Here is a 24,413-nt window from a genome sequence, read left to right on the forward strand (position 1 = left end):
GATTTCACAAGTTGCAGATATTGCAATAACAGTGTTTTTTTCTGTTTAAAATATTATCTTGTTTGTTCTTTGATATATTGTGAAATAAATATAATATGAAGCAGCTGGCATCAAAAATTGGCAAATATTTCTTCATTCTCAGTTTAATGGACTCAAATTTACAGTTTTGTTGTTTGGCTCAAATATTAGTATTAGTTCCTCAAATATTATTCCTGCACCCAATCCTGTCCAAATTTCTCTACAACTTGACAAATTGCTTCTGAAGCTTCTGAAGTCACAAAGAGACTTCCCTATATAACGTTGCTAATTCATATTGACTGTCAGGTCCACCATGCAGGTGTCCTGACATTCTGTTGGAAGGAGGGGGAGGGAGGTTTCTGGCATTCTTTGCATGCTTTTGCTTGCTGTAACTTGGGAATTAGGGAGGGGGGGTTGTCTTCAGAGAAGAAACAGACTCCTTCCCAGCCAGTTCAAGGCCATCATGCCCTGAGAATGACCTGTTATCTATCCAGCACCTCAGTGTTCTCATAACATCTCTACAGCATCTTATTGGCTGCCAATGAATTGGTCAGAGGTATTGGGTTTGGGGGGAAATGAAAGAATTGCTTTGAGCTTTGAGCGGGACTTTCAGATTCCACCTGACTTTTCTGCATCCATTATCTCAGTAAAAGTTATTTTGATTAACAGTAGTGGAGTCAAGAGTTTTGCTTTTCTGAGGGACCAGCTGGGGCAGATCGTTACCTTAGAACAGACATGTCAAACTCATGATGTCACGTGATGTCGTGCAACATATCGGGAGAGTTTTTCCATTGCTGCAATGGGGTGGGCATGGCTTCCCCATGATGCTTCCAGCCTGCGGGCCAGCAGTTTGACACCCTTGCTTTAGACAGATAAATAAATAGTTATGCACAAATTTACATACACACATACACATAGAGATAAAGGTAAAGTTTTCCTCTGTCCAGTTGTGTCTGAGTCTAGGGAGCAGTGCTCATCTTTGTTTCTTAGCTAAGGGAGCATGTGTTATCCAAAACATTTGCATAGTGATGTGGCCAGCATGACTATATGCCGAGGCACATGGAACACTCTTCCCACCAAAGTGGTACCCGTTTATCCACTTGCATTTATATAGGTGGGCTGGGGCAAGTAATAGGAGCTCACCCCATTGTGCAGCCCTCAGGTCTCAGACCTGGGTTCTTGACTTTTCAGTAGGCAAGCTCAGCATCTTTAACCACTGAGCCATTGCACTTTGACACATAGAGATAGCCCTTGATGAGTGATTACAATTGTGATTGGCAACTTGTTTGCTAAGCAACTCCATCATTAAGCAAGATATCACATGACTGTGAGTTGTGACTTTACTGCTGGCTTCTCCTTTGACTTTTCTTGTTGGAAGCCAGCTATGAATCACTCAAATGGCAATCACATAAATGCATAAAAATCCACCGGTTGCGAAATGCCTTACTCTCAATCACATGACCACTGAGATGCTATGATATTTGAAGATGATAGGACCAATTTGAGTTAGTGAATGATCACTAAACAAGGCAGTCTTTCAGCTAGGATTATAAATAGATATAGATAGATAGATGATAGATGGACCAATAGACAGATAGTGTTATGACCCAGGTTGTCAAGGCAAAGCAGGCCTCCAGAGAATCCTTTATTGCTTTAAGTAAATGTTCCAATAAACGACCCTCCAACAACCAGTAAGGCTCCACCCCATGCTATCCTGAAGGCAGCTACCCTCAGTCCCTTAAACAACAGCCCATATATAACAAAGAAAGAAATGCTCACAGGGCCAAGGTCCCAACTCCAGTCCATCTGGCAAACTGCGATCCACAAGGCAAAGGCAAGGCACAAGACAAAAGGCAAAGGCAAGGAACAAAGCAAAAGGCAGTCTGCAAGGCAGAGCAAAAGGCAAAAGGGAAGAGACTAGAGTCAAAATCTGGAGAGTGTAAACCAAAATAAACAATTGTTTCTGGCAATGATTAACTCCTCACAATTTCTCCTTAAGTCAAGCCATTCTAGATGTTCCTTGTGGGGAGGGGTGGGCTGCTTTCTCCCGAATAGCCTCTGAGCCCTTCTCTGAGCTTGCCTATGCTCCATTATCCGTGCCCTCGGATCAAGTGGGGGAGGCAGCTGTTCCTCATCAGAGGGGATCTATTGCCTATCAGCACACTGCTGTCAGCAGCCAATCTTCCCCTGTGTCTTTGAGGGCAGAAAGCTCTCTGTTATGTACTGGGCTTTTGGGTACCACACCACGTGTGTTGCTGGAGAGCTAATGGCTCTCGAGCAACCCAGACAGGCCGTCTCCAGTCCTGCAATTGGTCAGCCCCAGGTGGCAAGCGTGGGTTCAATCCTATTGGCTGCTACCATAGGGTTTGGCTATATATTGTGGCGGGGAGCGGTCCAGGCTCAAGTACAGTTCCAGCAAGAATAAAAGAATGAGTTTCTCTGTACTCAGCCTTATGTCTTCATTCCTGCTCACCAGAGCCCACGACATAACACTCTCCATCTGGTTGACCACTTCCCCTAATGTCTGAGAAGCCTGGACAGCATTGTCCTCAGGCCCTGGCCTCTTCAAACATTCCAAGGGAGACATGCAATTCCCGTTGGACGGTCCTGGTTCCAATTCCTCCTCCTCCTTCTCTGAACCAGGCTCCAATGATAGATAGATAGATAGATAGATAGATAGATAGATAGATAGATAGATAGATAGATAGATAGATAGATAGATAGATAGATAGATAGATAGATAGATAGATAGATAGACAGACAGACAGTCTGATAGAAAGACAAATAGAGATAATAGACACACTATACACATAAGCATCAGCATCATCAGTCTGAGCATCAGATATGAAATAGAAAAGGTCAACATTTATTTTTAAAAATCTATTTTAATATTTGAGTTGATACCATGCTGTGGCATTTAGACATTTTTGTACATAAATATCTTGCCTATAATATAATATTTATAAAATGTCACATTGAAGCCCCAAACTAAATTGCATTTGGCATCTTGATGACATGTATAAAAACCAATATAATTATTCTGGTGATAAACTGGGTTGTTGCTGCAAAAACAACAGGTTTGTCGATCCCTTAAAGACAAAGAGGTCCAAATAGCTACTGCTCTTACCTTCTGCTACACTTTCACCCTCGTGGAATATCCTCATTCTTGCTTTCTGGAGCTGATGAGAAAAGAAACATCATCTTGTTGGCTGGTGGAAAGATCAGGTTTCCAGTCAATGTCCAGCCTTTGTCTTTCATTTTCTTTTGCAGCAAAGTGGGGTGGGGAGAGATGACCAGGCAGCAATAAAGTTGTTTCTCCAACTTTCCTGACCACTAGAGATGGGTGAACAAGTCAAGGCACTGTAGCTCCTTTATTTCAGGTATGGGAAGAAACAGTCCCAAGAACTGGAGAGTTGGAAGAGCTGGTTAGGCCCACTAATTCAAAACCATCTGCTCTGCAATTGCACAAGAAACAAAACTGTTCTTGTACCACTTTCTCTGGATTTGAAACCAAAAATAATCAGCTCGGCTTCTTAAGTCCCACATCATGTAAAAAGGGCTTAAGAGATTTATTGTTCTATTATCTTTCATTCATATATCACTCCAAAAGATGCACTTCTGGAAGTGGTGGAATTCAAATATGTGAACAACTGGTTGTGTGGATTTGCTTCTGGAAGTCCATTCTGGGCCTGGGCAACAAAAAATTAGCTACTGGTTCTGCTCAAGTGGTGCAAACCGGCTGAATCCCACCACTCACCCCTGGGCTTCTGAAGCTTCCCTACTTCCATCAGCTCCAGCACTCCTGCCATTCCATTAGTTGCCAGATGATCAGCTTACTTATTTCTTCATGCCTTGGAAAAATTTTAATGTATCATGTGCCTCTATAAGTTATGCAGGCCTTGGTCTAAATTCTGTTTCATCAGGCACATGAGTAGTAGTTGATAACTGGAATGAAAAGCAGGCCCAGCCTAGATGTGTGTAGTCCTATTAACATTGGCCAGGAGATGCCATCCTCTTCTGTTGTACTATAATGTGCTCCCAAGAGCCTGTCAACTTTGTCAGTTTTGACAAAGATTGGAGAAATGGAACACTGGTTACAGGAAACATATGTTACCTCCTTCCACCAAAAATGGGGAAAAAACCATTCTGAAGTCCAAGCAATTCCAGGGAATCATTACCGTATGTATCCTAATATCAAAGTCTGCATTATGGATAAGATTAAAACAAATATAAGATCAGAAAAATAAGGTTAAAATAAATATTTATTGATGCATTAACATTATATTCCAAAATAGAAGTAAAATTATTCTTGTGTGAACTGTGGTCCTTAACCCAGGGCAGTTTGTAATTGATTGGAGAGGAAGATGGAATCCAGCTGGAACAAGACTGTTAATCTACTTCTGTCCTCTCTCACACATGGAACACTTGCTTTTATCAAGGCCAGGAATAAATGGGTCTGCAAGTGAGCATGATTGAGGAGGTCTTTGTCTTCGGTTGCTTTTTCTGATCATTCATTCTATAAAACAACCAGCTATTTTAATGTTATGTTATAGTTTTGTACACTTCCCAGAATCCACTGGAGCTGAGTGATCAATAAAATAGTTGAATCTCCTCAACTTGGAGCATAGTTAAGCATGGAATGTTGCAACTACACCAGACAGTTAAAGAAGACAAAAGGGCATTAGAAAAATATCTAAAGGAAAGTGAAGAACATGCACCAAAGTTAGTGTTATGTATATACAGTCATGGCCGAAATTGTTGGCACCCCAGAATTTTTTTCAGAAAATCAAGTATTTCTCAGAGAAAAGTATTGCAGGAACACATGTTTTGCTAGACACAGGTTTATTCCCTTTGTGTGTATTGGAACACAACAACAAAAAGGGAGGAAAAAAAGCAAATTGGACATAATGTCAAACAAAACTCCAAAAATGGGCCGGACAAAATTATTGGCACCCTTAACTTAATATTTGGTTGCACACCCTTTGGAAAAAATAACTGAAATCAGTCGCTTCCTATAACCATCAACAAGCTTCTTACACCTCTCACCCGGAATTTTGGACCATTCTTCCTTTGCAAACTGCTCCAGGTCTCTCTTATTGGAAGGGCGCCTTTTCCCAACAGCAATTTTAAGATCTCTCCACAGGTGTTCAATGGGATTCAGATCTGGACTCATTGCTGGCCACTTCAGAACTCTCCAGCGGTTTCTTGCCATCCATTTCTGGGTGCTTTTTGACGTATGTTTGGGGTCATTGTCCTGCTGGAAGACCCAAGATCTCGGATGCAAACCCAGCTTTCTGACACTGGGCTCTACAGTGCGACCCAAAATCCTTTGGTAATCCTCAGATTTCATGATGCCTTGCACACATTCAAGGCACCCAGTGCCAGCGACAGCAAAACAACCCCAAAACATCATTGAACCTCCACCATATTTCACTGTAGGTACTGTGTTCTTTTCTTTGTAGGCCTCATTTCGTTTTCGGTAAACAGTAGAATGATGTGCTTTACCAAAAAGCTCTATCTTGGTCACATCTGTCCACAAGATGTTTTCCCAGAAGGATTTTGGCTTACTCAAGTACATTTTGGCAAACTGTAATCTTGCTTTTTATGTCTCTGTGTCAGCAGTGGGGTCCTCCTGGGTCTCCTGCCATAGCGTTTCATTTCATTTAAATTTCGATGGATAGTTTGCGCTGACACTGATGCTCCCTGAGCCTGCAGGACAGCTTGCATTCCTTTGGAACTTGTTTGGGGCTGCTTATCCACCATCTGGACTATCCTGCGTTGCAACCTTTCATCAATTTTTCTCTTCTGTCCACGACCAGGGAGATTCGCTACAGTGCCATGGGTTGCAAACTTCTTGATAATGTTGCGCACTGTGGACAAAGGCAAATCTAGATCTCTGGAGATGGACTTGTAACCTTGAGATTGTTGATATTTGTCCACAGTTTTGGTTCTCAAGTCCTCAGACAGTTCTCTTCTCCTCTTTCTGTTGTCCATGCTTAGTGTGGCGCACACAGACACACAATGCAAGGACTAAGTGAACTTCTCTCCTTTTTATCTGCTTTCTGGTGTGATTTTTATATTGCCCACACCTGTTACTTGCCCCAGGTGAGTTTAAAGGAGCATCACATGATTGAAACAATCTTGTTTACCCACAATTTTGAAAGGGTGCCAATAATTTTGTCCGGCCCATTTTTGGAGTTTTGTTTGACATTATGTCCAATTTGCTTTTTTTCCTCCCTTTTTTTGTTGTGTTCCAATACACACAAAGGGAATAAACCTGTGTCTAGCAAAACATGTGTTCCTGCAATACTTTTCTGTGAGAAATAATTGATTTTCTGGAAAAATTTCTGGGGTGCCAACAATTTTGGCCATGACTGTATGTATATAGGAGATGTTCACAGAGATAGCCACTGACACCACCAGGTGGCAGGGTGCCCTGTCAGGATTGGCAGGGCACTCTTTGGTGGGAAATCCAGACAATGGGATTGGTTCCAAGTATACCTGGCTAGGTATATAAGAGGGGCAGTTGCCCCTTTGTTTGCCAAGTCTGTGCTACATAAATAAAGGAAGTTATGCTGAACCCTGTTGTCCTGCATCGTCTATCTTGGCCATGCGGTCCTGAGCCCATGATCTAACAGTGGCGACAAAGGTGGGATGCTGTTTCAATCAGAGCTGAAGTCACTCTGAAGCGGGAAAGGCAGAAAAAGAATTCTGAGACCTTTCTAACAAAGCAGCATTCTAGGACCGGTGCAATATGGCTAAACTTAGAGCAACCAGCGAATTTCGTTTCAACATTGACGAGCCAGAGCGATGGGGAGCGCATCTGGGACGAGTCGAAGGGTTCCTGATGATCAACAAGATCACAGAAGATAAAATGAAAGCAGCGGCACTTCTGTGCTTAAACGGTCACGACGTGTATGATGTGGCTGTTGGTCTGTGCTTGCCGACGCCCGTTGAAAACATCTCTTATGCTGATTTTAAAAAGAAGCTGGAGGAGCATTTCATGCCAGCGAGATCTCCAATCTACTGGTGGCATAAATTCATCCAGCGCAGCCAGCATCCATGTGAGCTGACCTCACAATTCGTCTCGGCGCTGAGACAGGCTGCTCTCCAGTGTAAATTTCCTGATCTGGAAGACAAGATCAGGGATTGAGTTGTGTTTGGACTGAGAGACCAGCAATGCCGACAAAGGATCCTCGCAAAGCCACTGATGAATCTGCGGGAGGTTTTAGATGAGGTGATGGCTTACAAGGCAGCCAATGACTCTGACAAACACACACACCGCAATAGCAGCAGCTCAGGAGCAACCATACATCATGAGTGTGCTTCGAGCAGCGGAAGCAGTGACCTGGACAGAGAGGCAGAGGTAGATGTGGTACAGCACAGACCCGAGAAGCATCCACCGTGGCAGGACAATGAAAGGGGCCAGCGGAGACAATCATCAGCCACAAAGAGCACAGCATGCAGATGCAGATGCAAGGAACTGAGGGGAGCCAACACATCCAACCAGAAATGTGCCAGCTGTGGAGGAAACCATCTGCGTGCGACCTGCCAGTTCAGATCCGTAAAGTGTCATTCCTGTGGCAAGACGGGGCACATTGCAGCCGTCTGCTGGAATCGGAGCAGAGACAGCCTGAACAAATTACAAGCTATGGCATCGGAGCTTGAAGGTACTGTTTTCCCTCGGCACAAACCCCGGCATGATCCCTTAGTCCCTGGAAAGATCAGACAGACCGTGTCTCACACGGAAGTCCATCAGCTGCTCAAACCAAAAATAACAATACAGGTCCATCTGCAAGGGGTACCTTGCACGATGGAACTGGACTCCAGCTCTGCAGTCTCAATAATCTCCTATGAGACATTTAAAAGAATTTGCGATCGGAGCAGGCAGAGGGTTCCTTTAAAACCCACCAGTTTACAGCTGTCAGATTTCCAACACACCCCTATTAAAATCAGGGGAAAGGCCACCATGTCTGTGCGGTTTAAGGACTTCCAGGGTCCCTTAGAGATTTTGGTGACTGATGGATGGAGAACTAGTTTAGTAGGGCTGGATTGGTTTGATGCCCTGGGCATTTGGTTGGGGAGAGTGAATAGCATCCAGCACAAACGTCTTGAATCCGTTTGTAATAAATGTGCAGATGTATTCGATGACAGGGTGGGGAAGTACACGGGCCCTCCCATTAAATTTAAATTAAACCCGAATGTCCCACCGGTTCGTATCAAGCCCCGAAGAGTCCCATTCGCCCTCAAACATAAGATTGAGAGCGAACTGGACAAACTGGTGGAGCAGGGAGTGTTAGAACCAGTGGATGGGGGAGACTGGGAAACTCCAATTGTGACTCCGTTAAAGGCAAATGGAGAAATTAGAATATGTGCTGATTATAAGGCTATGGTAAACCGAGCCTTAAATCCACATGCTTACCCAGTTCCGTTAGTCCGGCAAGTTCTCGCTGCTGTCCAAGGTGGCACGCTCTTTGCAAAACTTGATTTGGCGCAAGCGTATCAGCAGCTGTCAGTGAATAAGGAAGCAGCTGATGCTCAAACAATAGTGACACATAGAGGAGCTTTCTGAGTTAACCAGTTACAGTTTGATATCTCAGTAGCTCCTGGGATTTTTCAGGAAGTGATGGAGAGGACTCTGAAGGGCATTCCTGGTGTATGTCCCTATTTTGACGATGTCCTCATCGCTGGGGAATCTGAGGAGATCTTGGCTGATAGGCTGCAAGCTGTCTTAAGTAGATTTCGCTCTGCTGGGCTTAAATTTTAAAAAAGTAAATTCAGCATTGGTGTGGCATCCACTGAGTTCTTAGGGTTCAGGATTGATGCCAAGGGTATTCACCCCACTGACTCTAAGGTGAAAGCAATTAAGTTGGCTCCAACCCCAATAAATAAGGCTGAATTGCAAGCTTTTCTGGGGTTACTTAATTTCTATCACGCGTTTTTACCACACAAAGCAGCAATTGCAGAACCTTTACACAGGCTGTTAGATAAGAAAACTCCATGGATCTGGACCAAGGTCCACGAACAGAGTTTTACAAATCTTAAACAACTGTTATCTAGTGATTCTACCATCACACATTTTATAGAAAATAAGCCTATCTACATCGCGTGTGATGCATCCCCTTATGGGGTGGGCGCTGTATTAAGACATATAGAGGAAAATGGGGAACAAAGGCCTATTGCATATTACTTCCGAACTCTGTCCAAAGCAGAAAGGAATTATGCACAAATTGACAAGGAAGCACTGGCAATTGTGTCAGGAGTAAAAAAATTCCATGATTACCTGTATGGCAGGGAGTTCACCATTTTTACTGATCACAAACCATTGTTGGGGTTGTTCACAACTGACAAACAAACACCACACATTCTTTCCCCAAGAATGCAGAGGTGGTCCATTTTCCTATCCGCTTATGCTTGCAAACTAGTCCATAAACCGGGAAAGTACATGGGCCATGCAGATGCATTAAGCAGGTTGCCAATGATGAGCAATGACCCAGATCCAGCACCGGCGGAGCAGATCCTACTCATCCAAGTTCTTCCAGATTGTCCTCTACAGGTGAAGGATATTGGTGCTGGCACTACAGCAGACAAGGTACTGAGCAGGGTCAGCTCATGGGTAGCACCTGGGTGGCAGGACAAGAGCCCGGGGCTGGAATTCCAGGCATATTTTATGAGGAGACAAGAGTTGTCTTCCCATAAAGGATGTTTGCTGTGGGGTAGTAGAGTTATTATTCCAGAGAAATTGAGGGAAAGGGTCTTACAATAGTTACACGAGGGGCATCCTGGCATAGTAAGGACAAAGGCACTAGCTAGGAGCTATTCATGGTGGCCTGGTCTTGACAAAGCCATATAGAAGCAGGTAGCGGGGTGCTACACGTGCCAGAGGTCAAGGCCAGAACAGCCACAGGCTCCCATTCACAAATGGGAGGCAACTCACACCCCATAGTCTCGGATACACATCGATTATGCTGGGCCTTTTCAGGGGCAATCGTTCCTGGTAGTGGTTGACAGTCACTCTAAATGGCTAGAAGTAGTCCCAGTCTCTAGCATGACCACTGCAAAGACAATTCAAGTGCTGCAGGGACTATTTGCCACTCATGGGTTGCCTGATGTCTTGTTCTCTGATAATGGCCCACAATTCACATCTGCTGATTTCCAGGCATTTACCAGAGCCAACTCGATTAGACATGTCACATCAATGCCTTTCCACCCGTCGACTAATGGTTTGGCAGAACGAATGGTGAGGACAACCAAGGACACATTGAGGTGCATCATCAGTGGAGATTGGCATCACCGGTTAGCTCAGTTTCTTTTGGCACAACATACCACTCCGTGTGCAGCTACGGGCAAGAGCCCTGCTGAGTTGCATTGGGGACGGCGACTCATTACTAAGTTAGACAGACTACACCCAGACAGAGTATCAGCTCAACAGGAGCAACCAGTCACCAACCGAGAATTGCACATTGGTGAAAAGGTTTGGGCCCGGAACTATGGTCTAGGGTCTACCTGGATCCAGGGTGTGTTAGTGGGCAAAACGGGGCCTGTATCTTACATTGTAGAGGTGGAGGAAGGTCATGAGGTGAGGAGACACATTGATGAGTTGAGGAAGACACAACCTGAAAAGCCTCAAAATATGTCTCCAGAGCAACATCTGGCCCGTAGTCAGGACCCTGATGGCGTCCCAAGGGATGACTACATTGCAGATTCAGTTGCCCTTGCTGATCCGGGCGACCAGAATGCGGGGCAAGCAATGAAACAGTCAGCAAGGATCCATAGGCCACCGACGTATCTCAAGGACTATGTAAGGTCTTGAGGCTAGGGTAATATAAACAAAAGCAAGCTCAACACTGCAGGTTTTATTCCATTAGTTGTTTATTGTTCCCATTATTATTTGTTTTTTTTTTGTATGGGAGAAGGGGTGTTATGTATATATGTATATAGGAGATGTTCACAGAGATAGCCGGTCGAGCTCCGGATGGCACCTGACCTCTGCTCCTTCCGACGCGGTCTGAAGACCCATCTATTTGAACAAGCCGGACTGGCCTGATGGGCATATGGTGGGGGTTTTAATGGGGATTTTTATATTGTTATCGATTGTTTTAGCTGGGCTATTATTTAATTCTTTTTAATTTTTGTATCCTGTATTTTTTTATATGTGCCCTGTTCACCGCCCTGAGTCCTTCGGGAGAAGGGCGGTATACAAATATAATAAAACTAAAAAACTAAAAACTAAAACACACACACACACACACACACACACAAACTATCAGGGAAAGCACATAAGTAAAAGACCCAGCAATGGCTAAGAGCAGCAAAGTTGAAGAAAGAGACAGAGGGGCTAATTCTGACTGGACAAGATGAAGCATTAAGAACAAATGCATACAAAGCCAGAATTGAAAAGACAACAACAGACAGCAGGTACTGCTTCTTCAAAGAAGCTAAAGAAACAGTGGACCACCTAGTTAGCTGCTACAAGATCTCACAGACTGACTACAAACAACGGTGTGACAAATTAGCAACAATAGAACTTTGGAAGATCTGAAAGAAATATCATTTGACTATAAGCAAGAACTGGTAAGAGCATAAAACAGATAAAATAATAGATAATGAAGAATTTATGGGACTTAGAATTCATACAGACAAGGACCTGTCACATAACATCCCAAACTGAACAATTGTTGATATGAAAGACAACAAAGTCTGGATGGTGGATAAGGCAGAAGTAAAAGAGAAGAGAAAGAACTGGGGGGAAAATTACAAAGTATAAATACCTATAAATAAAAGTAGAATGACTGTGACAAAATAAAGCAAAGGTAGTACCAATAGCAATAGATATACTGAGTGTGATCTCAGAACATCTGGAGCACCACTGGAACACCATTTGCACTGGCAAAATCACCATCAGTCAGTTGCAAAAAGCAGCTTTACTTGAAGCATCTTACATCCTGCAATGATACCTTTAATACCAACAACATCTGCCTATCCCAGATGTCATTGGGAAGGAACTCAATAGATGGACAAAAGTGCCAAACATTTGAATTATTTGAAGGTCTTCCTGATTTTGTCTAATTTTCCCAACAGATTATACCCTAATCCCCAGGTAGAGCATGTCACCTGGAAGGACCCAGAAGACACTCATTTTAGCCATGTACCTGCCCTTTGGAACAGCATTCCCTGAAGATTAGATTGGCCCCAACCCTGGTGTCTTTTTATAAGACCTAATAACTTATGGGGTCCATGGTTATGTTAATTGCTGTTGGTTTTTGTACCTTGGTTACTAATTGTGTTTATAAGGTTTTAATATGAGTGTTTTTGCTTATTTGTTTCTACATAAATGTTACTATTGTTAGCTGTCTAATATCATGAACTTAGACCAGACATGTCAAACACAAGGCCCGGGGGGCGGATCCGGCCCACGAAGTGGTTTCATGCGGCCCGCAAAGCCATCCTGGAAACAGTGAGGGAACGGCTCCCACTGCCTTGGCCCTGGCCCTGAGACCCTCCTTCTGCCAGAGACCCTCAGATCTGCCCCACTCCTGCCCAGGCCCCCATAGGCACCCTTGATGCGAATGATGTAGAGCTTGCCATGCCCATCCAGTAGGCCATACGCACTCTAGCTACGCCCACCCAGTAGGCCACGCCCACCCAGGCCATACCTACCCGGCCCCCTGAGGGCAACCGCAATGCTGATGCGGCCCTCACTGAAATTGAGTTTGACACCCCTGACTTAGACAGACAGCCTGGTAAATAAATGAACAAATGAATTTCACCAGAAACAGTTTTTGTGGTAGACTTTGGATGCCATACTCCTCAAATTATACTGGTAATACCTAATGTCATCCCATCCTAGAGGGCTTTCTTTTGGTCTCCCAACATTCAGTTAGAATAGAGGGAATCAATGGGAAGAGGCACTTCAGTTATGGTTCTTCGATGTATCTTTTAATGTGATCTATATTATACAGCATGCTATTCTGTCAACTTTAGCATCTTAAAGTAATTTCTATCTTGTTCAATCTCTGTTAGTTGCTTTGGGAGATTATTATCTGACAGACTGTAATAAACTTTCTAAATTAACCTATGGTTGGGTTAAAAATATCTATTCAACATACTTACTTGACTGATGAAAGCTGAAACACATAACTCGCATATAGCTTTTGTTAGATTTTGTATAAAGATTATAAATATTGGATTGAATAGATGTAAAAGTAAGAACATGACAGTTAACATGGTTCCAATTTATTTTTTCAACACCAAGAAAATTGTTCTATTGATGTAATAGTATTGTCCGATTAAATAATGCAATGATGACAAACGTTCCTGCTTCTGCCTTTGAAAAGCAAACTGATATTGAACTGTAAAAGTCTTCATGTGTTCTTTTAGATGTACAATGGAATTTCATACTTGGTCATTAAGTGTCTCATAGAAGAGCAGAATACTTTATGAAAAGAACAGATAAATATATTTCTAAATGCCTCATGCAATAGCCCAGAGAAAGAGAAATATTTCATGCCATCAGTAGACTTCCTTATTTATATTACCACAGCAAATTGGAATAATAAAGTGATATTGGAAATGTAATAAATGCAAAATCACCTAAACTTTCCAAAGCTGTACACCTTTGTCATTTTAGTCTTGAAACAGTGAAGAAACAACTTTCAACAAAAAGTTGTAATTAAAATATACTATATCCAAAGAAGAAGAAATAACATGATACAAAAATGTATCTGCTGCACATATTGCACTCAGAAGTATAAAGATTTATATAGAAATTTATCAAGATATGGATAAAAGGCAAAAGTATGTTGCACTTTAATAGGACAGCTCTATGCATACTTACTTGGAAGTAATCCTTACTTTATTCAGTGGGATTTCTTTTTAATAGTACATGTCTAAGAATTTGATTGTATCAAATACTAGATCCATTCAGCAAAATATCTTTCCTTTTTAAAAAGTTATTTCTATTTCAACAGAGAAAGATATTGGTCAGTTAAAACATTCACATATGAATCTACTTATTAAAGCGGTGCAAAATATTTGAATAGGGCAGTTGGGAGGGTAAACCCAGCCAGCGAAGCCCAGTGCTGCAAAAGGCAAAAAAGCACAAAAGTCAAAGGCTTCATTTGTGCCCCCGTGCTCCATATATCATTCACATGCTATGCACAGCCCTACTATTTACATCTTTTTATTGAATAAGTTCTGCAGATTGAAGTAGAATGAAAGTAAGTAATTGGCAATTCCTGATGGATAACCTGATTTACATGGTTTTTGCTCAATGTAAAATCATAATATGATTTGATTTTGGATTAGTCCTGCATGATGAGTGAATCCACCCCTTATTGTTGGAGACATATAAAAAACAACTTGCTATGGTTTGTTCAATGAACCATGTTTGAAAAATAATCCATTCTTCAATATTGGTGTCCTAGGTATTTAACAGTGCTTGACTGATTTTATGTGGACTTAAAAGTTAAAGGGAGATTACCAGGAAATTCCAGATGTATAGACAAGGGCAATCTGATCAGAGCTGCAAAAATCCAATTGGTAGCTGTCCTGTAAACAAGATTGGAAGATTTAAAAAGTATCCCAGAAGGCAATTAACTGATACCAAGAAAATTTCATGCATACAAAAATTGAGTCACCAAAAGTCACTGACTTAGATTATTTGGGTTTTATACGTCAAAAAGCCTATTTCATTTCTCCAGCTTAACATAAAAACATTTCCAATAGTGTTCTTTTTGTTATTGTTGTTTTAATGTATCCCTGAATCATAACGAACAGCATTATCCAACTTTTCTTTTATTATCTATCTTTGTCAGAAACCGGGCAAATTATCCAGAATCCTGGGAGTACTTATAAATCGCTCTTCTGCCTACTCATACTTTAAATCAGGGGTGTCAACTGCCGGCCCACGGGCTGGATGCGTCATCGGGAAGCCACACCCACCCCATTGCTGGCAATGGCAAAAAAGCTCTGATACATTGCGTGATATCATGTGACGTCGCGAGTTTGACATGTCTGCTTTAAATAATATTACTTTAGTTTATGGGAATACACACAATTCCACGACTTTATATGAACAAAGATAAAATATGCATACTCACAATTAGCTGATATGTGAACTAACTGTGGTTACATAGTAGTTACATTTATTTGCATAAATTTAATCTTTTTTAAACTTGGTTTTTAACTTTTGTATTTTTGGTTTTTAATTACCCTGTAAACCGCCCTGAGTCCTCCGGGAAAGGGCGGTATAGAAATGTAATAAAATAAATAAATAAATAAATAAATGTGAAAGAGTTAGATTAGATAAGCATTACTTGGTATTGAGAACACTGGAAATTTATAATAAAATGGATGGGATATTGCTGTAAAGAAATGTAGTTGTGCTATTGAAATGGGGGCAGGGAATTGTTCCCTTTTTTTTTCTTTCCAACATTAATTTAACAACATAATCAAAGAATACAATAGCAACAATCTCTACTAACAAGGATATAATGATAACCACCTTTTAATGACTGTATCTTACTATTGTCATTAAAAGGAGAGATAAGGAATTACAGAAAACTCTTACACCAGATAACAGGGGTGGGGTGGGGTATGTGAATGAAGTGTTTCACACAGTTTTTCTATGTATGATTTTATGATATGGTAGAAGATCTCTCAGGGAATCAAGGCAAGCAATCACTCAAAGTTGCATTGAGTCCTACCTGTGGTCAACTCCATAGATACATGTCCCTGAGATTAAGAGCATTGTACATTTCTTGGCAACTCCAAACTCCTTGATCAAACAAACAAAATAAAAAAGTGTTTTTATTGTATTGTCCTGATATAATTTACAAATATTAACAGATTTTTTTTAATACAGAGGATGGCTCCAAGTTTCCCCACTACTGTAAGTTATGCCAATCCTACTTTAGAGTCTATGGAATATTCAGCGATACGCCAGAAAATAATAGATTCACAGTTCAAGTGCTATGAAAGGATGAACAGAGCACCTCCTTACAAGAAAAAAGGTAAAGAAACAAATAAGAGAAAGAAAAAAAAACATTTTAAAATTATTGTTTAAAGCAGTGCTGGATTTGGATGGCTGAAAATCCAAAAAAAAAACAAACAATAACCCATGAACATAATTATAAACAGAAAAAATCTCTTTATAATTAGACTGAAAATCTCACAAAATTTTATAAATAGTGAAAGTGTCAAGGATAATATTAGATTATGTATAATATTTCTTTAAGCAGAAGGTTATTCATTTTGAATGTGTTTTGAATACCTTCTGCAGGGCAATATTTCTTTACAACTAATTTGGTGTTCAGATTTCTAGGCCTTTTTTTCCCCATGTTGAAAATATTTTTTGTATTGTCTTATATTTAGATTTGAATTATCACAAGATTTCATAGACAAAACAAATACAAGTAGCCCTCAACTTACAACAGTTCATTTAGTGACTATTCAAAATTACAGTGGCACTGAAAAAAGTGACTTATGACCATTTTTCACATTTATAATCATTGCAGCATCCCCATGGTGACATGATCAGAATTCAGGTGCTTAACAACTGACTCGTATATATGACAGTTGCAGAGTCCCAGAGTCATGTGATCATTTTTTGCAACCTTCTGACAAGCAAAGTCAATGGGGAAACCAGAGTCACTTAACAATCATGTTAGTAACTTAACAATTACAGTGATTCACTTAACTGTAGCAAGAAAGGTCATAAAATGGCGTAAAACTCATTTAACAATTGTCTTGCTTAGCAACAGATTTTTTACTCAATTGTGGTTGTAAATCAAGGACTATCTGTACTATTATTATACTCATCATTTGAATGTAGACAAAACAGTATTAGGTCTTTAATTCAAAGCTTCTTCCTAGTAATTTTTGTTCTTATATTTCTCTCCTAGTTATCTCTTAATTAGTCACAGTTTCATCTCTCTCTGGCTATGACATACCAAGCATACAAGTACCTAACTATATTTTAGTCTAACATGTACAGACCCAACCATATCATTTTAATGAATATAGAAAATGATCTCTACTGAATATACTATACTTAGCTATGGATGGATATATCATATGAATAAAACCTGCTTTATTTAATTGATGACTTCATTTCATTATTTAGACATAAATATATTTTTGCTTTGTTCTATCAAAGAAAAAAAAGGAAATAAAGAATAGGTTCTGATAATTAATTAATTCCTACCCTCAGTAGGGAATTGAGACCAATTAAGAAAAAAAATACATTTGTGCTGAATCCAGGGAGATCCTTTGTACCGTTATCTCTGGAGTAGAATGAAGCAGTTCATCTAGCTGAATGTTTAAGTAGTTAAGTGGTTTTTAAAGTGCTAGCTTTTAAAAAGAGAGATGCTACTTGGTGCCACATCATGCTGAATAAAAGAGGCAGAACCATCAAAGAGATTAATGAATACTAGATATAAATAACTGTAAGAAAATATTTGACTCCAAGGAAAGTCATTCTTTGAATATATATTACTTTATCAAGAGCTATTCTTTGTTTTGGTTTTCACTTTTCAAAAAAGCCATTCTTGAGCTTTGCTGGAGGATTCTGCTGTGAAAGCAGACAGTCCTGAATATTGTCCTGAATATTCATTGATTTCTGAAAATTAGCAAGCAGGGTAAAGAGAACAGAGGCAGAGAGATCATCCAACATACAGCTTGTATACAGTTTTCAGTTCGGTAATGCCATACATCTGTGGAGGAGAAACTTAGTATAATTAGCCATAAATGTAATTTGCTTGGCTTTGATATAGACTAGGGGTGTCAAACTGCCGGCCCACGGGCCAGATGCATCATGGTAAAACCACACCCACCCCACTGCCAGCAATGGGAAAAAAAGGTGTGATACGTTGTGACACGTCACATGACGTTGCGAGTTTGACACCCCAATATAGACCAAGGCAATACAAGTAGAAATACTTTTAAAGAGAATATAGCTAAATCTGTGTTTCAATAGAACCTACTACAGGTAGTCCTCACCGTATGACCACAATTAAGCCCAAAATTTATGTTGCTAAGTGAGAAATTTGTTTAAACAGTTTCACCCCATTTTATGACTTTTCTTCCACATTTGTTAATATGGAAGTTGTTAAATTAATAACATGGTTGTTAAGTGAATCTGGCTTTCACATTGACTTTGCTTGTCAGAAGGTCACAAAAAGTGATCATATGACCCCAGGACATTGCAGCCAGTTGTCAAGCATCTAAAAGCAAATCACATAACATGGGGATGCTACAGTGGTCATAAGTGTGAAAAATGGTCATAGGTCACTTTTTTTAGTGCCATTGTAACTTCAAATGGTCACTAAATGAACTGTTGTAAGTCAAGAACTATCTGTACTCAATCAATAATCATTCAACACCTCATTAATTCTTAAATCTATTCTTCTTGTTTTGCCACCTGTAGTTTTATTATGTAGCTTATTTTCATAGCAGTTAGACTTTACATTTCTTCTGACAAGATTAAATTTGACTTACATATAGCAAAGTTGGTAGAATTATGCTGCAATGCAGTCATTTTTCTTTTTTTGACAAACATTAATTTTTCACAGTGAAGCACATAAAATTCTGCATCACTCTGCCAATATCTGAATATCTTAAAAGTTCTTTTTTTCTCATGTTTGGGAATGTACATTTATTTTTACCATTTTTATATAATTAGAGCATATTGTGGTATGAAATATCTAGAGGCAAGCAGTCTAGGAAACTTGGTTGTGAGATATTAATTTCAACATCATCTTTAAGATTGAGTAGATCTAAAACACTTAATACTGCTATTGCCGCTAAAGTCCTCACAACAAAAGCTTAAAAGGTAAAGGTAAAGGTTCCCCTGCACATGTGTGCTAGTTGTTTTCAATTCTAGGGGCTGGTGCTCATCTCCGTTTCAAAGCCAAAGAGCCAGCGCTTGTCCGAGGACGTCTCCGTGGTCATGTGACCAGCATGGCTAGATGCCAAAGGCACACGAAATGCTGTTACCTTCCCACCGTAGTGGTCCCTATTTTTCTACTTGCATTTTTACGTGCTTTCAAACTGCTAGGTTGGCAGAAGCTGGGACAAGTAACAGGCACTCACTCTGTTACGCGGCACTCAGGATTCGACCTGCCAAACTGCCGACCTTCTGATCGACAAGCTCAGCGTCCTAACCCACTGAGAACCACCGCATCCCACAACAAAAGCTTACTTTTATATAATATTTTTGAGAAGCTTTGGAATTTGAATTTCATTCTCCTAAGGCAGGAATATTAGATACCTAATAATAAATATTAGAGAATTATTCTTGATATACTGTTTTAAGCAAGGTACTCTACAAATATCTATAAAAGAGTTTGTCAATTTTTCTCCTTGGGTAGAACATATGCAAAAGAAATCCACTGCATCATGATGCACCATTTGTTCTCATCCCATCATTTAACTTGACTGCATGCCATTCAAAGCCTTAAAATTGTGGCACATATAGCAGGGGTCTCTTTTAGCTCTTAAAAAAATGCTACCTTCATTTCATTTAGCAAAGATATCATTGCTAAATGAAAAAATATATTATTGGTAAGGTTACATAATACAGAACTGAAAAGATATATGCAATAAAAAGGAAAAAAAGATTATTTTAATGAGGCAACAAATAATTGGGGATAACAAATAAGCAGATTGAAAGTACATATTGTGCAGAAATAAAATTAGTTTTTATCCTCTTTTCAAAAATAACCCCAATGTGTAGGTGGAAGAGAGTGTTTTATTTCCCCTGGGTGAAAAACTTTCAGTAGTGTATTGAAAAATACAAATGTTGTTCATTTCATAGAATGACAAATCTTTTCAAAATTAAAAACTAAGCCTCCTACATAACTGACTGTGCTGTCTTTCAGAAATATATTTTGGTTGCATTTTTGTTCTTTTGTTAATCTTTTCCATTAATTCCATGATAGGGTTCTTTTATCCATTACAAAGTCTGGAAGAAAATGTGCTATATCTAAAAAAAAATAGGATTTTTCTGATGGAGTCCTGCAGTCAATATTTATCAGAAGAAAAACTGAACATTTTAACTTTTGTGCTTCTAAGAAAAGAACTTCCACCCACACTGAAACACTTAGACCTCCCATCTTGAGGAAAGTACACCTGGGAGCTATTTTCAAACTGCCCAACAAATCAGTGTTGTTGTGGTTTTCTTTTTAGGCAGCAACTCCAAGGGCGGCCAAGTACTTTACATTTATTTAACAATTTTTACCACATGCCTTGGGTTCTAATATAATTTAGCCCCCAAACCTTCAAGATAACTTTCCCATTTCATTGATTTATTATCAGGTTTAAGTAACATAATTATACTGTCAGATCCAAATTTTGGTGGCTCTGACACTCAAGAGTACCATCCTGCCTAAGTAATCCTATCCCCTTATAGTCACTCTCCCCATTTAAATTCTGATAGATCTCATTTAATTTACTCTATTATCATGGATTGATGGGATGTAATGTGAAGTAATTAATAATTAATAATAACAATATTATCCACCTCGGGTGACAGAACTTAGTGAATGTGGCAGCTTTCAAAAACTAAGTCAAGTTGAACCAAATTAGAAATTGGATAATACAATATCTTGGGATGGAAGGTCATTCTGCAAAATTGAAAAAAAATATCTCAGAAGACAGTGGGAAATCAGTTCTGTATTCTTGCCAAGAAAATTACAGATGTAGTCACTAGGAGTCAAGTTCAACTCAAAGGAGTCTTTGCCTTTTAGTGCAAAAACAACAATGCTAGGAGTTTTTGTGAACATGATAGACATTACTCTGAGTTTAGGAAATGAGGCCAATGTATTTTCCCCCAAACTATCAACCTATATTTCTTTCAAATTTCTAGGATTATACTGTAACCGGACCTGGGATGGATGGCTGTGTTGGGATGATACACCAGCTGGAGAATATGCTGACAAGAATTGTCCCAATTATTTTCAAGACTTTGATCCAACAGGTATAGTACCTTTGTTACTTTCAACCAATCGGTGGAATATGGAAACGAAAATATAATTTTTATCAATGTTAAAGTACAGTTGATTTGCATTTACATGTCCATAACTAGTTATTGTGCATATGCTGGAGCGGTTATCTTTTGTGAATTTTTCTGATTTCTCCAAGCTTTTGATGCAAATTCTCTCATTTAAAAAATACATGCATTAGCAGGTCAGTAGAGAAAATTACTTGCAAATACTCCTATGTAGGACAAAATGCACAGAACAGAATGTGTACAGATGAATTGTAATCCAATCTGTAAACAGAAAAATAACCTGTTTTTTTTTAAAAAATGCAAATACTACAATAGTGAAATTAAGTAGTAATTCCTGTTTAAAATGCCAATATTACAGTAGTAAAATCAAAAAGTCTTCCTGTTTAAAATTAAAGTGAGCAGGTTAAATAGCTTTTATTTATATCATTACTGAGTTCTATTCACACCTGCACTGAATGTTCAGGATGTTTTGCTTTAAATCCTTTTGCTGTTTGTCATATTGACTCTGCAATCCAGAAAATAGCATTATTTTTATGTCAGTCATTTTTATCATAATTCTATTGGTAGAGAATTAAATAGCAGTTACTGAAACTGGTTCATTCATGTGACATGAATGTCATTCCTATTTTTTTTGTATTTTATGATCAAAGGCTGCTGTATAAACTGAAGCAACATAATTCTCAAATTTGTAATACTTTATAGGGCAGGCATGTCAAACTGCCAGCCCACGGGCCAGATGCATCATGCTGAAACCACGCCTACCCCATTGCCGGCAATAGGGAAAAATTTCAGATAAATCGCACAACATCACATGATGCCATGAGTTTGACATGCCTGTTATAGGGATATAGTCATCACAATCAATAAGGTAGCCACAATAGTGTGATTGAAATTCTCCCTATTGTATATACTGTATACTATCAAGTTTCAGTTGCACCATCGTGTACACTATTGTACCTTTTTTAAACCATACCTTGCAAACATCACCGACATTTTATGAAGTCACCGTGTGTAGTTCTTATTATTTCTAAAATATTCATAGCAATGTATATACTATTTGTATCTCCCCAAAGATTGATAAATTGAACCATCAAATAAATTATTAAAGAGAGACATTTTTGTCCAATCTACCATTATGTAGTTCTCATATATCAGGGGTCAGCAACCTGAAACAGTGAAAGAGCCACTCAGAACTGGTTCCCTCACAAAAGGAAAAACTGGGAGCCGCAAAAAAATGTGTGTGCATGCGCATACATGCGCGCATGTGCAGAACAGGGTTTGACTAAAGAGTGGAGCCAAGGCGAGATATGCACCTACCCTGCATATTTGAATTGATTGGTTGAACTTTTTTAGTCCCACTTTTTTTTTGGACTGCACATGGCAGAGGACTCCGGAGCCGCAGGTTGCAGGCCTGTGTCATATATGAATGACTATACATGTTTGTTCAGTTTGACTGCTGCTTTATATTAGAGCAAAATTGTAGTCTGTTATATGAGTGCAGATAGAAAATGTTTAAGTCTGCACTTCTATAATCTGAAATATCAGTTGACTGATGGCCAGAAGGTGGGATAAAGCTAATCAAATTGAAAAGAAAATGGGATTTCCACAGTTACAGAGTGGGAGTGAGAGTTTTCTGCCAAGGGATTGCTTTCAGAATTAATAATGTCTTGAAGGTTAAGATGCCAATAGAGAAAATCCACATTCACATTTTTTTCCAATTATAGGTTTCTGTACTGTGCTAAACCATATCATGATTGGTTGATTTTTTTGGTTTAGAATATTGTATGAATGGGCATATTGACTTGTAAGTCATATTTTCATTTCTTTATTTGTAGCTTAAAAATTAAAAATATATTGTGCTCAGCAGAAGGAATAGGCAGTGTGTGACAAAGTGAAGAATCTATATTTCTATAGTTTGTTTTTTGCACTTTCAGGCACCTATTAAAATATACACACTTCTGATTTCTCTCTTGTTTTTGTAATAGGCAAAAACAGGCAATGGAACAGCCTGTTCTAAGGACACTTAAAGTAAGCAAATGACTGCTGGCAATCTTAGGCCACAGATTGCAATTTCAGTTAAAGAGAATAGGGAAGTCTAGCAGGATTAGCTCCAGTTTCCCATACCAGATCTGGGACATCTGTTTATTTTGTTCCACGTACATGCTGAAAGGATTCATAGCTAATAATCCTTTGGTTGGTTGGTTTCATGCCTACAGTTCTGGCCTTGTTGAGACTAATCATCAGTAAACTTTGTTGTGACTGTTTTCAAAATGACTTAGATAATATTTCTGTTGTTGACATTAGCATAAAAATGCCATAAATAATTCAGATAAATTGGCAAGCAGAAATTAGTCAAAAACAGAAACCTTTCTAAATCGTCTGCCAGATTTAAACAAATGTGTTCATGTCTCAAGTTCAGACAGAAGCCAAGCATGCATGTTCAAAACCTTCCACGTGGCTGTGCCAGAAGAAGAAACGGAAGGAAATAAGCAAAGCGCAAATTTTGCTGCATCTCATTTTCATCACTGTAAAATGTGACTGCTGTATTGTCACATTACTTTTTGTTCTATTTATTATCACAGAGAAACTACTTCATATTGTGTCCCATTGCAGGATATCTATTTGTGTCTTCTGCATTTTCCTAGGTCCTTAAATCTGTAAAAACATTCATGTATATATAATTAAAAATTCTTTTTTTGTTGTATTTCATTAATTGAAGCTGAATCTCAAACATTTTAGCTACCAAATGTAAAGAGAGGACTTATTGGAAAAAACCCTGATGTTGGGAAAGATAGAAGGAAACAGGAGAAGGGGACCGACCACACAGGATTAGATGGTTAGATAGGGCAGACTCAAGGAGACAGTGGAGGACAAGGGTACCTGGAGTGCTGTGGTCCACGGGATCTCAAAGTGTTGGACATGACTTAGTGACTGAATAACAACAACAACATTCATTAAGGACCAGAATTTGATTAAATAAAGTTTTCTTCTATTTCTTTTACATACTAAAGTATATCATCCATAACTGTATGATATTACAGTTTACCATACACATTATTTCCTCTTTGCATGTGTTTTTCTTTTTCTTTTCTAATTAGCATAGTTCCCTCACCTGTATGCTTGTACATTAACTTCCATTTTATCTGGAGAGACTTTCCTATAAGTCCTGTCAGCAGTAGTTACAAATTGTTGATGCATAAGGACATACTGTAGCAAGAAAAGGGTCCCAAAGATTAGTTAATTTTGGTTTAGGTTCTGACTCTGCTCTGTTCTTTATTTGTGGAAGTGAGAGCTGGGAAAAAAGATAAAGTGCTCCTCACTGACTGTTCTCTCAAAACACCTAAGGCTTTAGCCTCTTGGACTATAAAAAGTGGATTATTATTCC

At 39.4% G+C, this 24,413-nt stretch overlaps 1 protein-coding gene and 1 long non-coding RNA gene across 2 annotated transcripts in view; both read left to right on the plus strand.

The window, feature by feature from the left end:
• Positions 1 to 24,413, plus strand: part of CALCR (calcitonin receptor) — a 104,421-nt gene that overhangs the window by 5,024 nt on the left and 74,984 nt on the right. The window contains exons 3-4 of the mRNA XM_081345566.1: positions 15,884 to 16,031; positions 20,885 to 20,995. Coding sequence (XP_081201692.1) covers positions 15,884 to 16,031; positions 20,885 to 20,995 — 259 coding nt within the window. The remainder of the gene's footprint in view (positions 1 to 15,883; positions 16,032 to 20,884; positions 20,996 to 24,413) is intronic.
• Positions 21,840 to 23,731, plus strand: LOC308678405. Its single transcript, XR_014028650.1, has 3 exons — positions 21,840 to 21,896; positions 22,753 to 22,832; positions 23,443 to 23,731. It is a non-coding gene; the product is annotated as an uncharacterized lncRNA (long non-coding RNA).

Source organism: Vipera berus (assembly GCF_964194415.1).
Source record: "Vipera berus genome assembly, chromosome: Z".
Lineage (NCBI taxonomy): Eukaryota > Metazoa > Chordata > Lepidosauria > Squamata > Viperidae > Vipera > Vipera berus.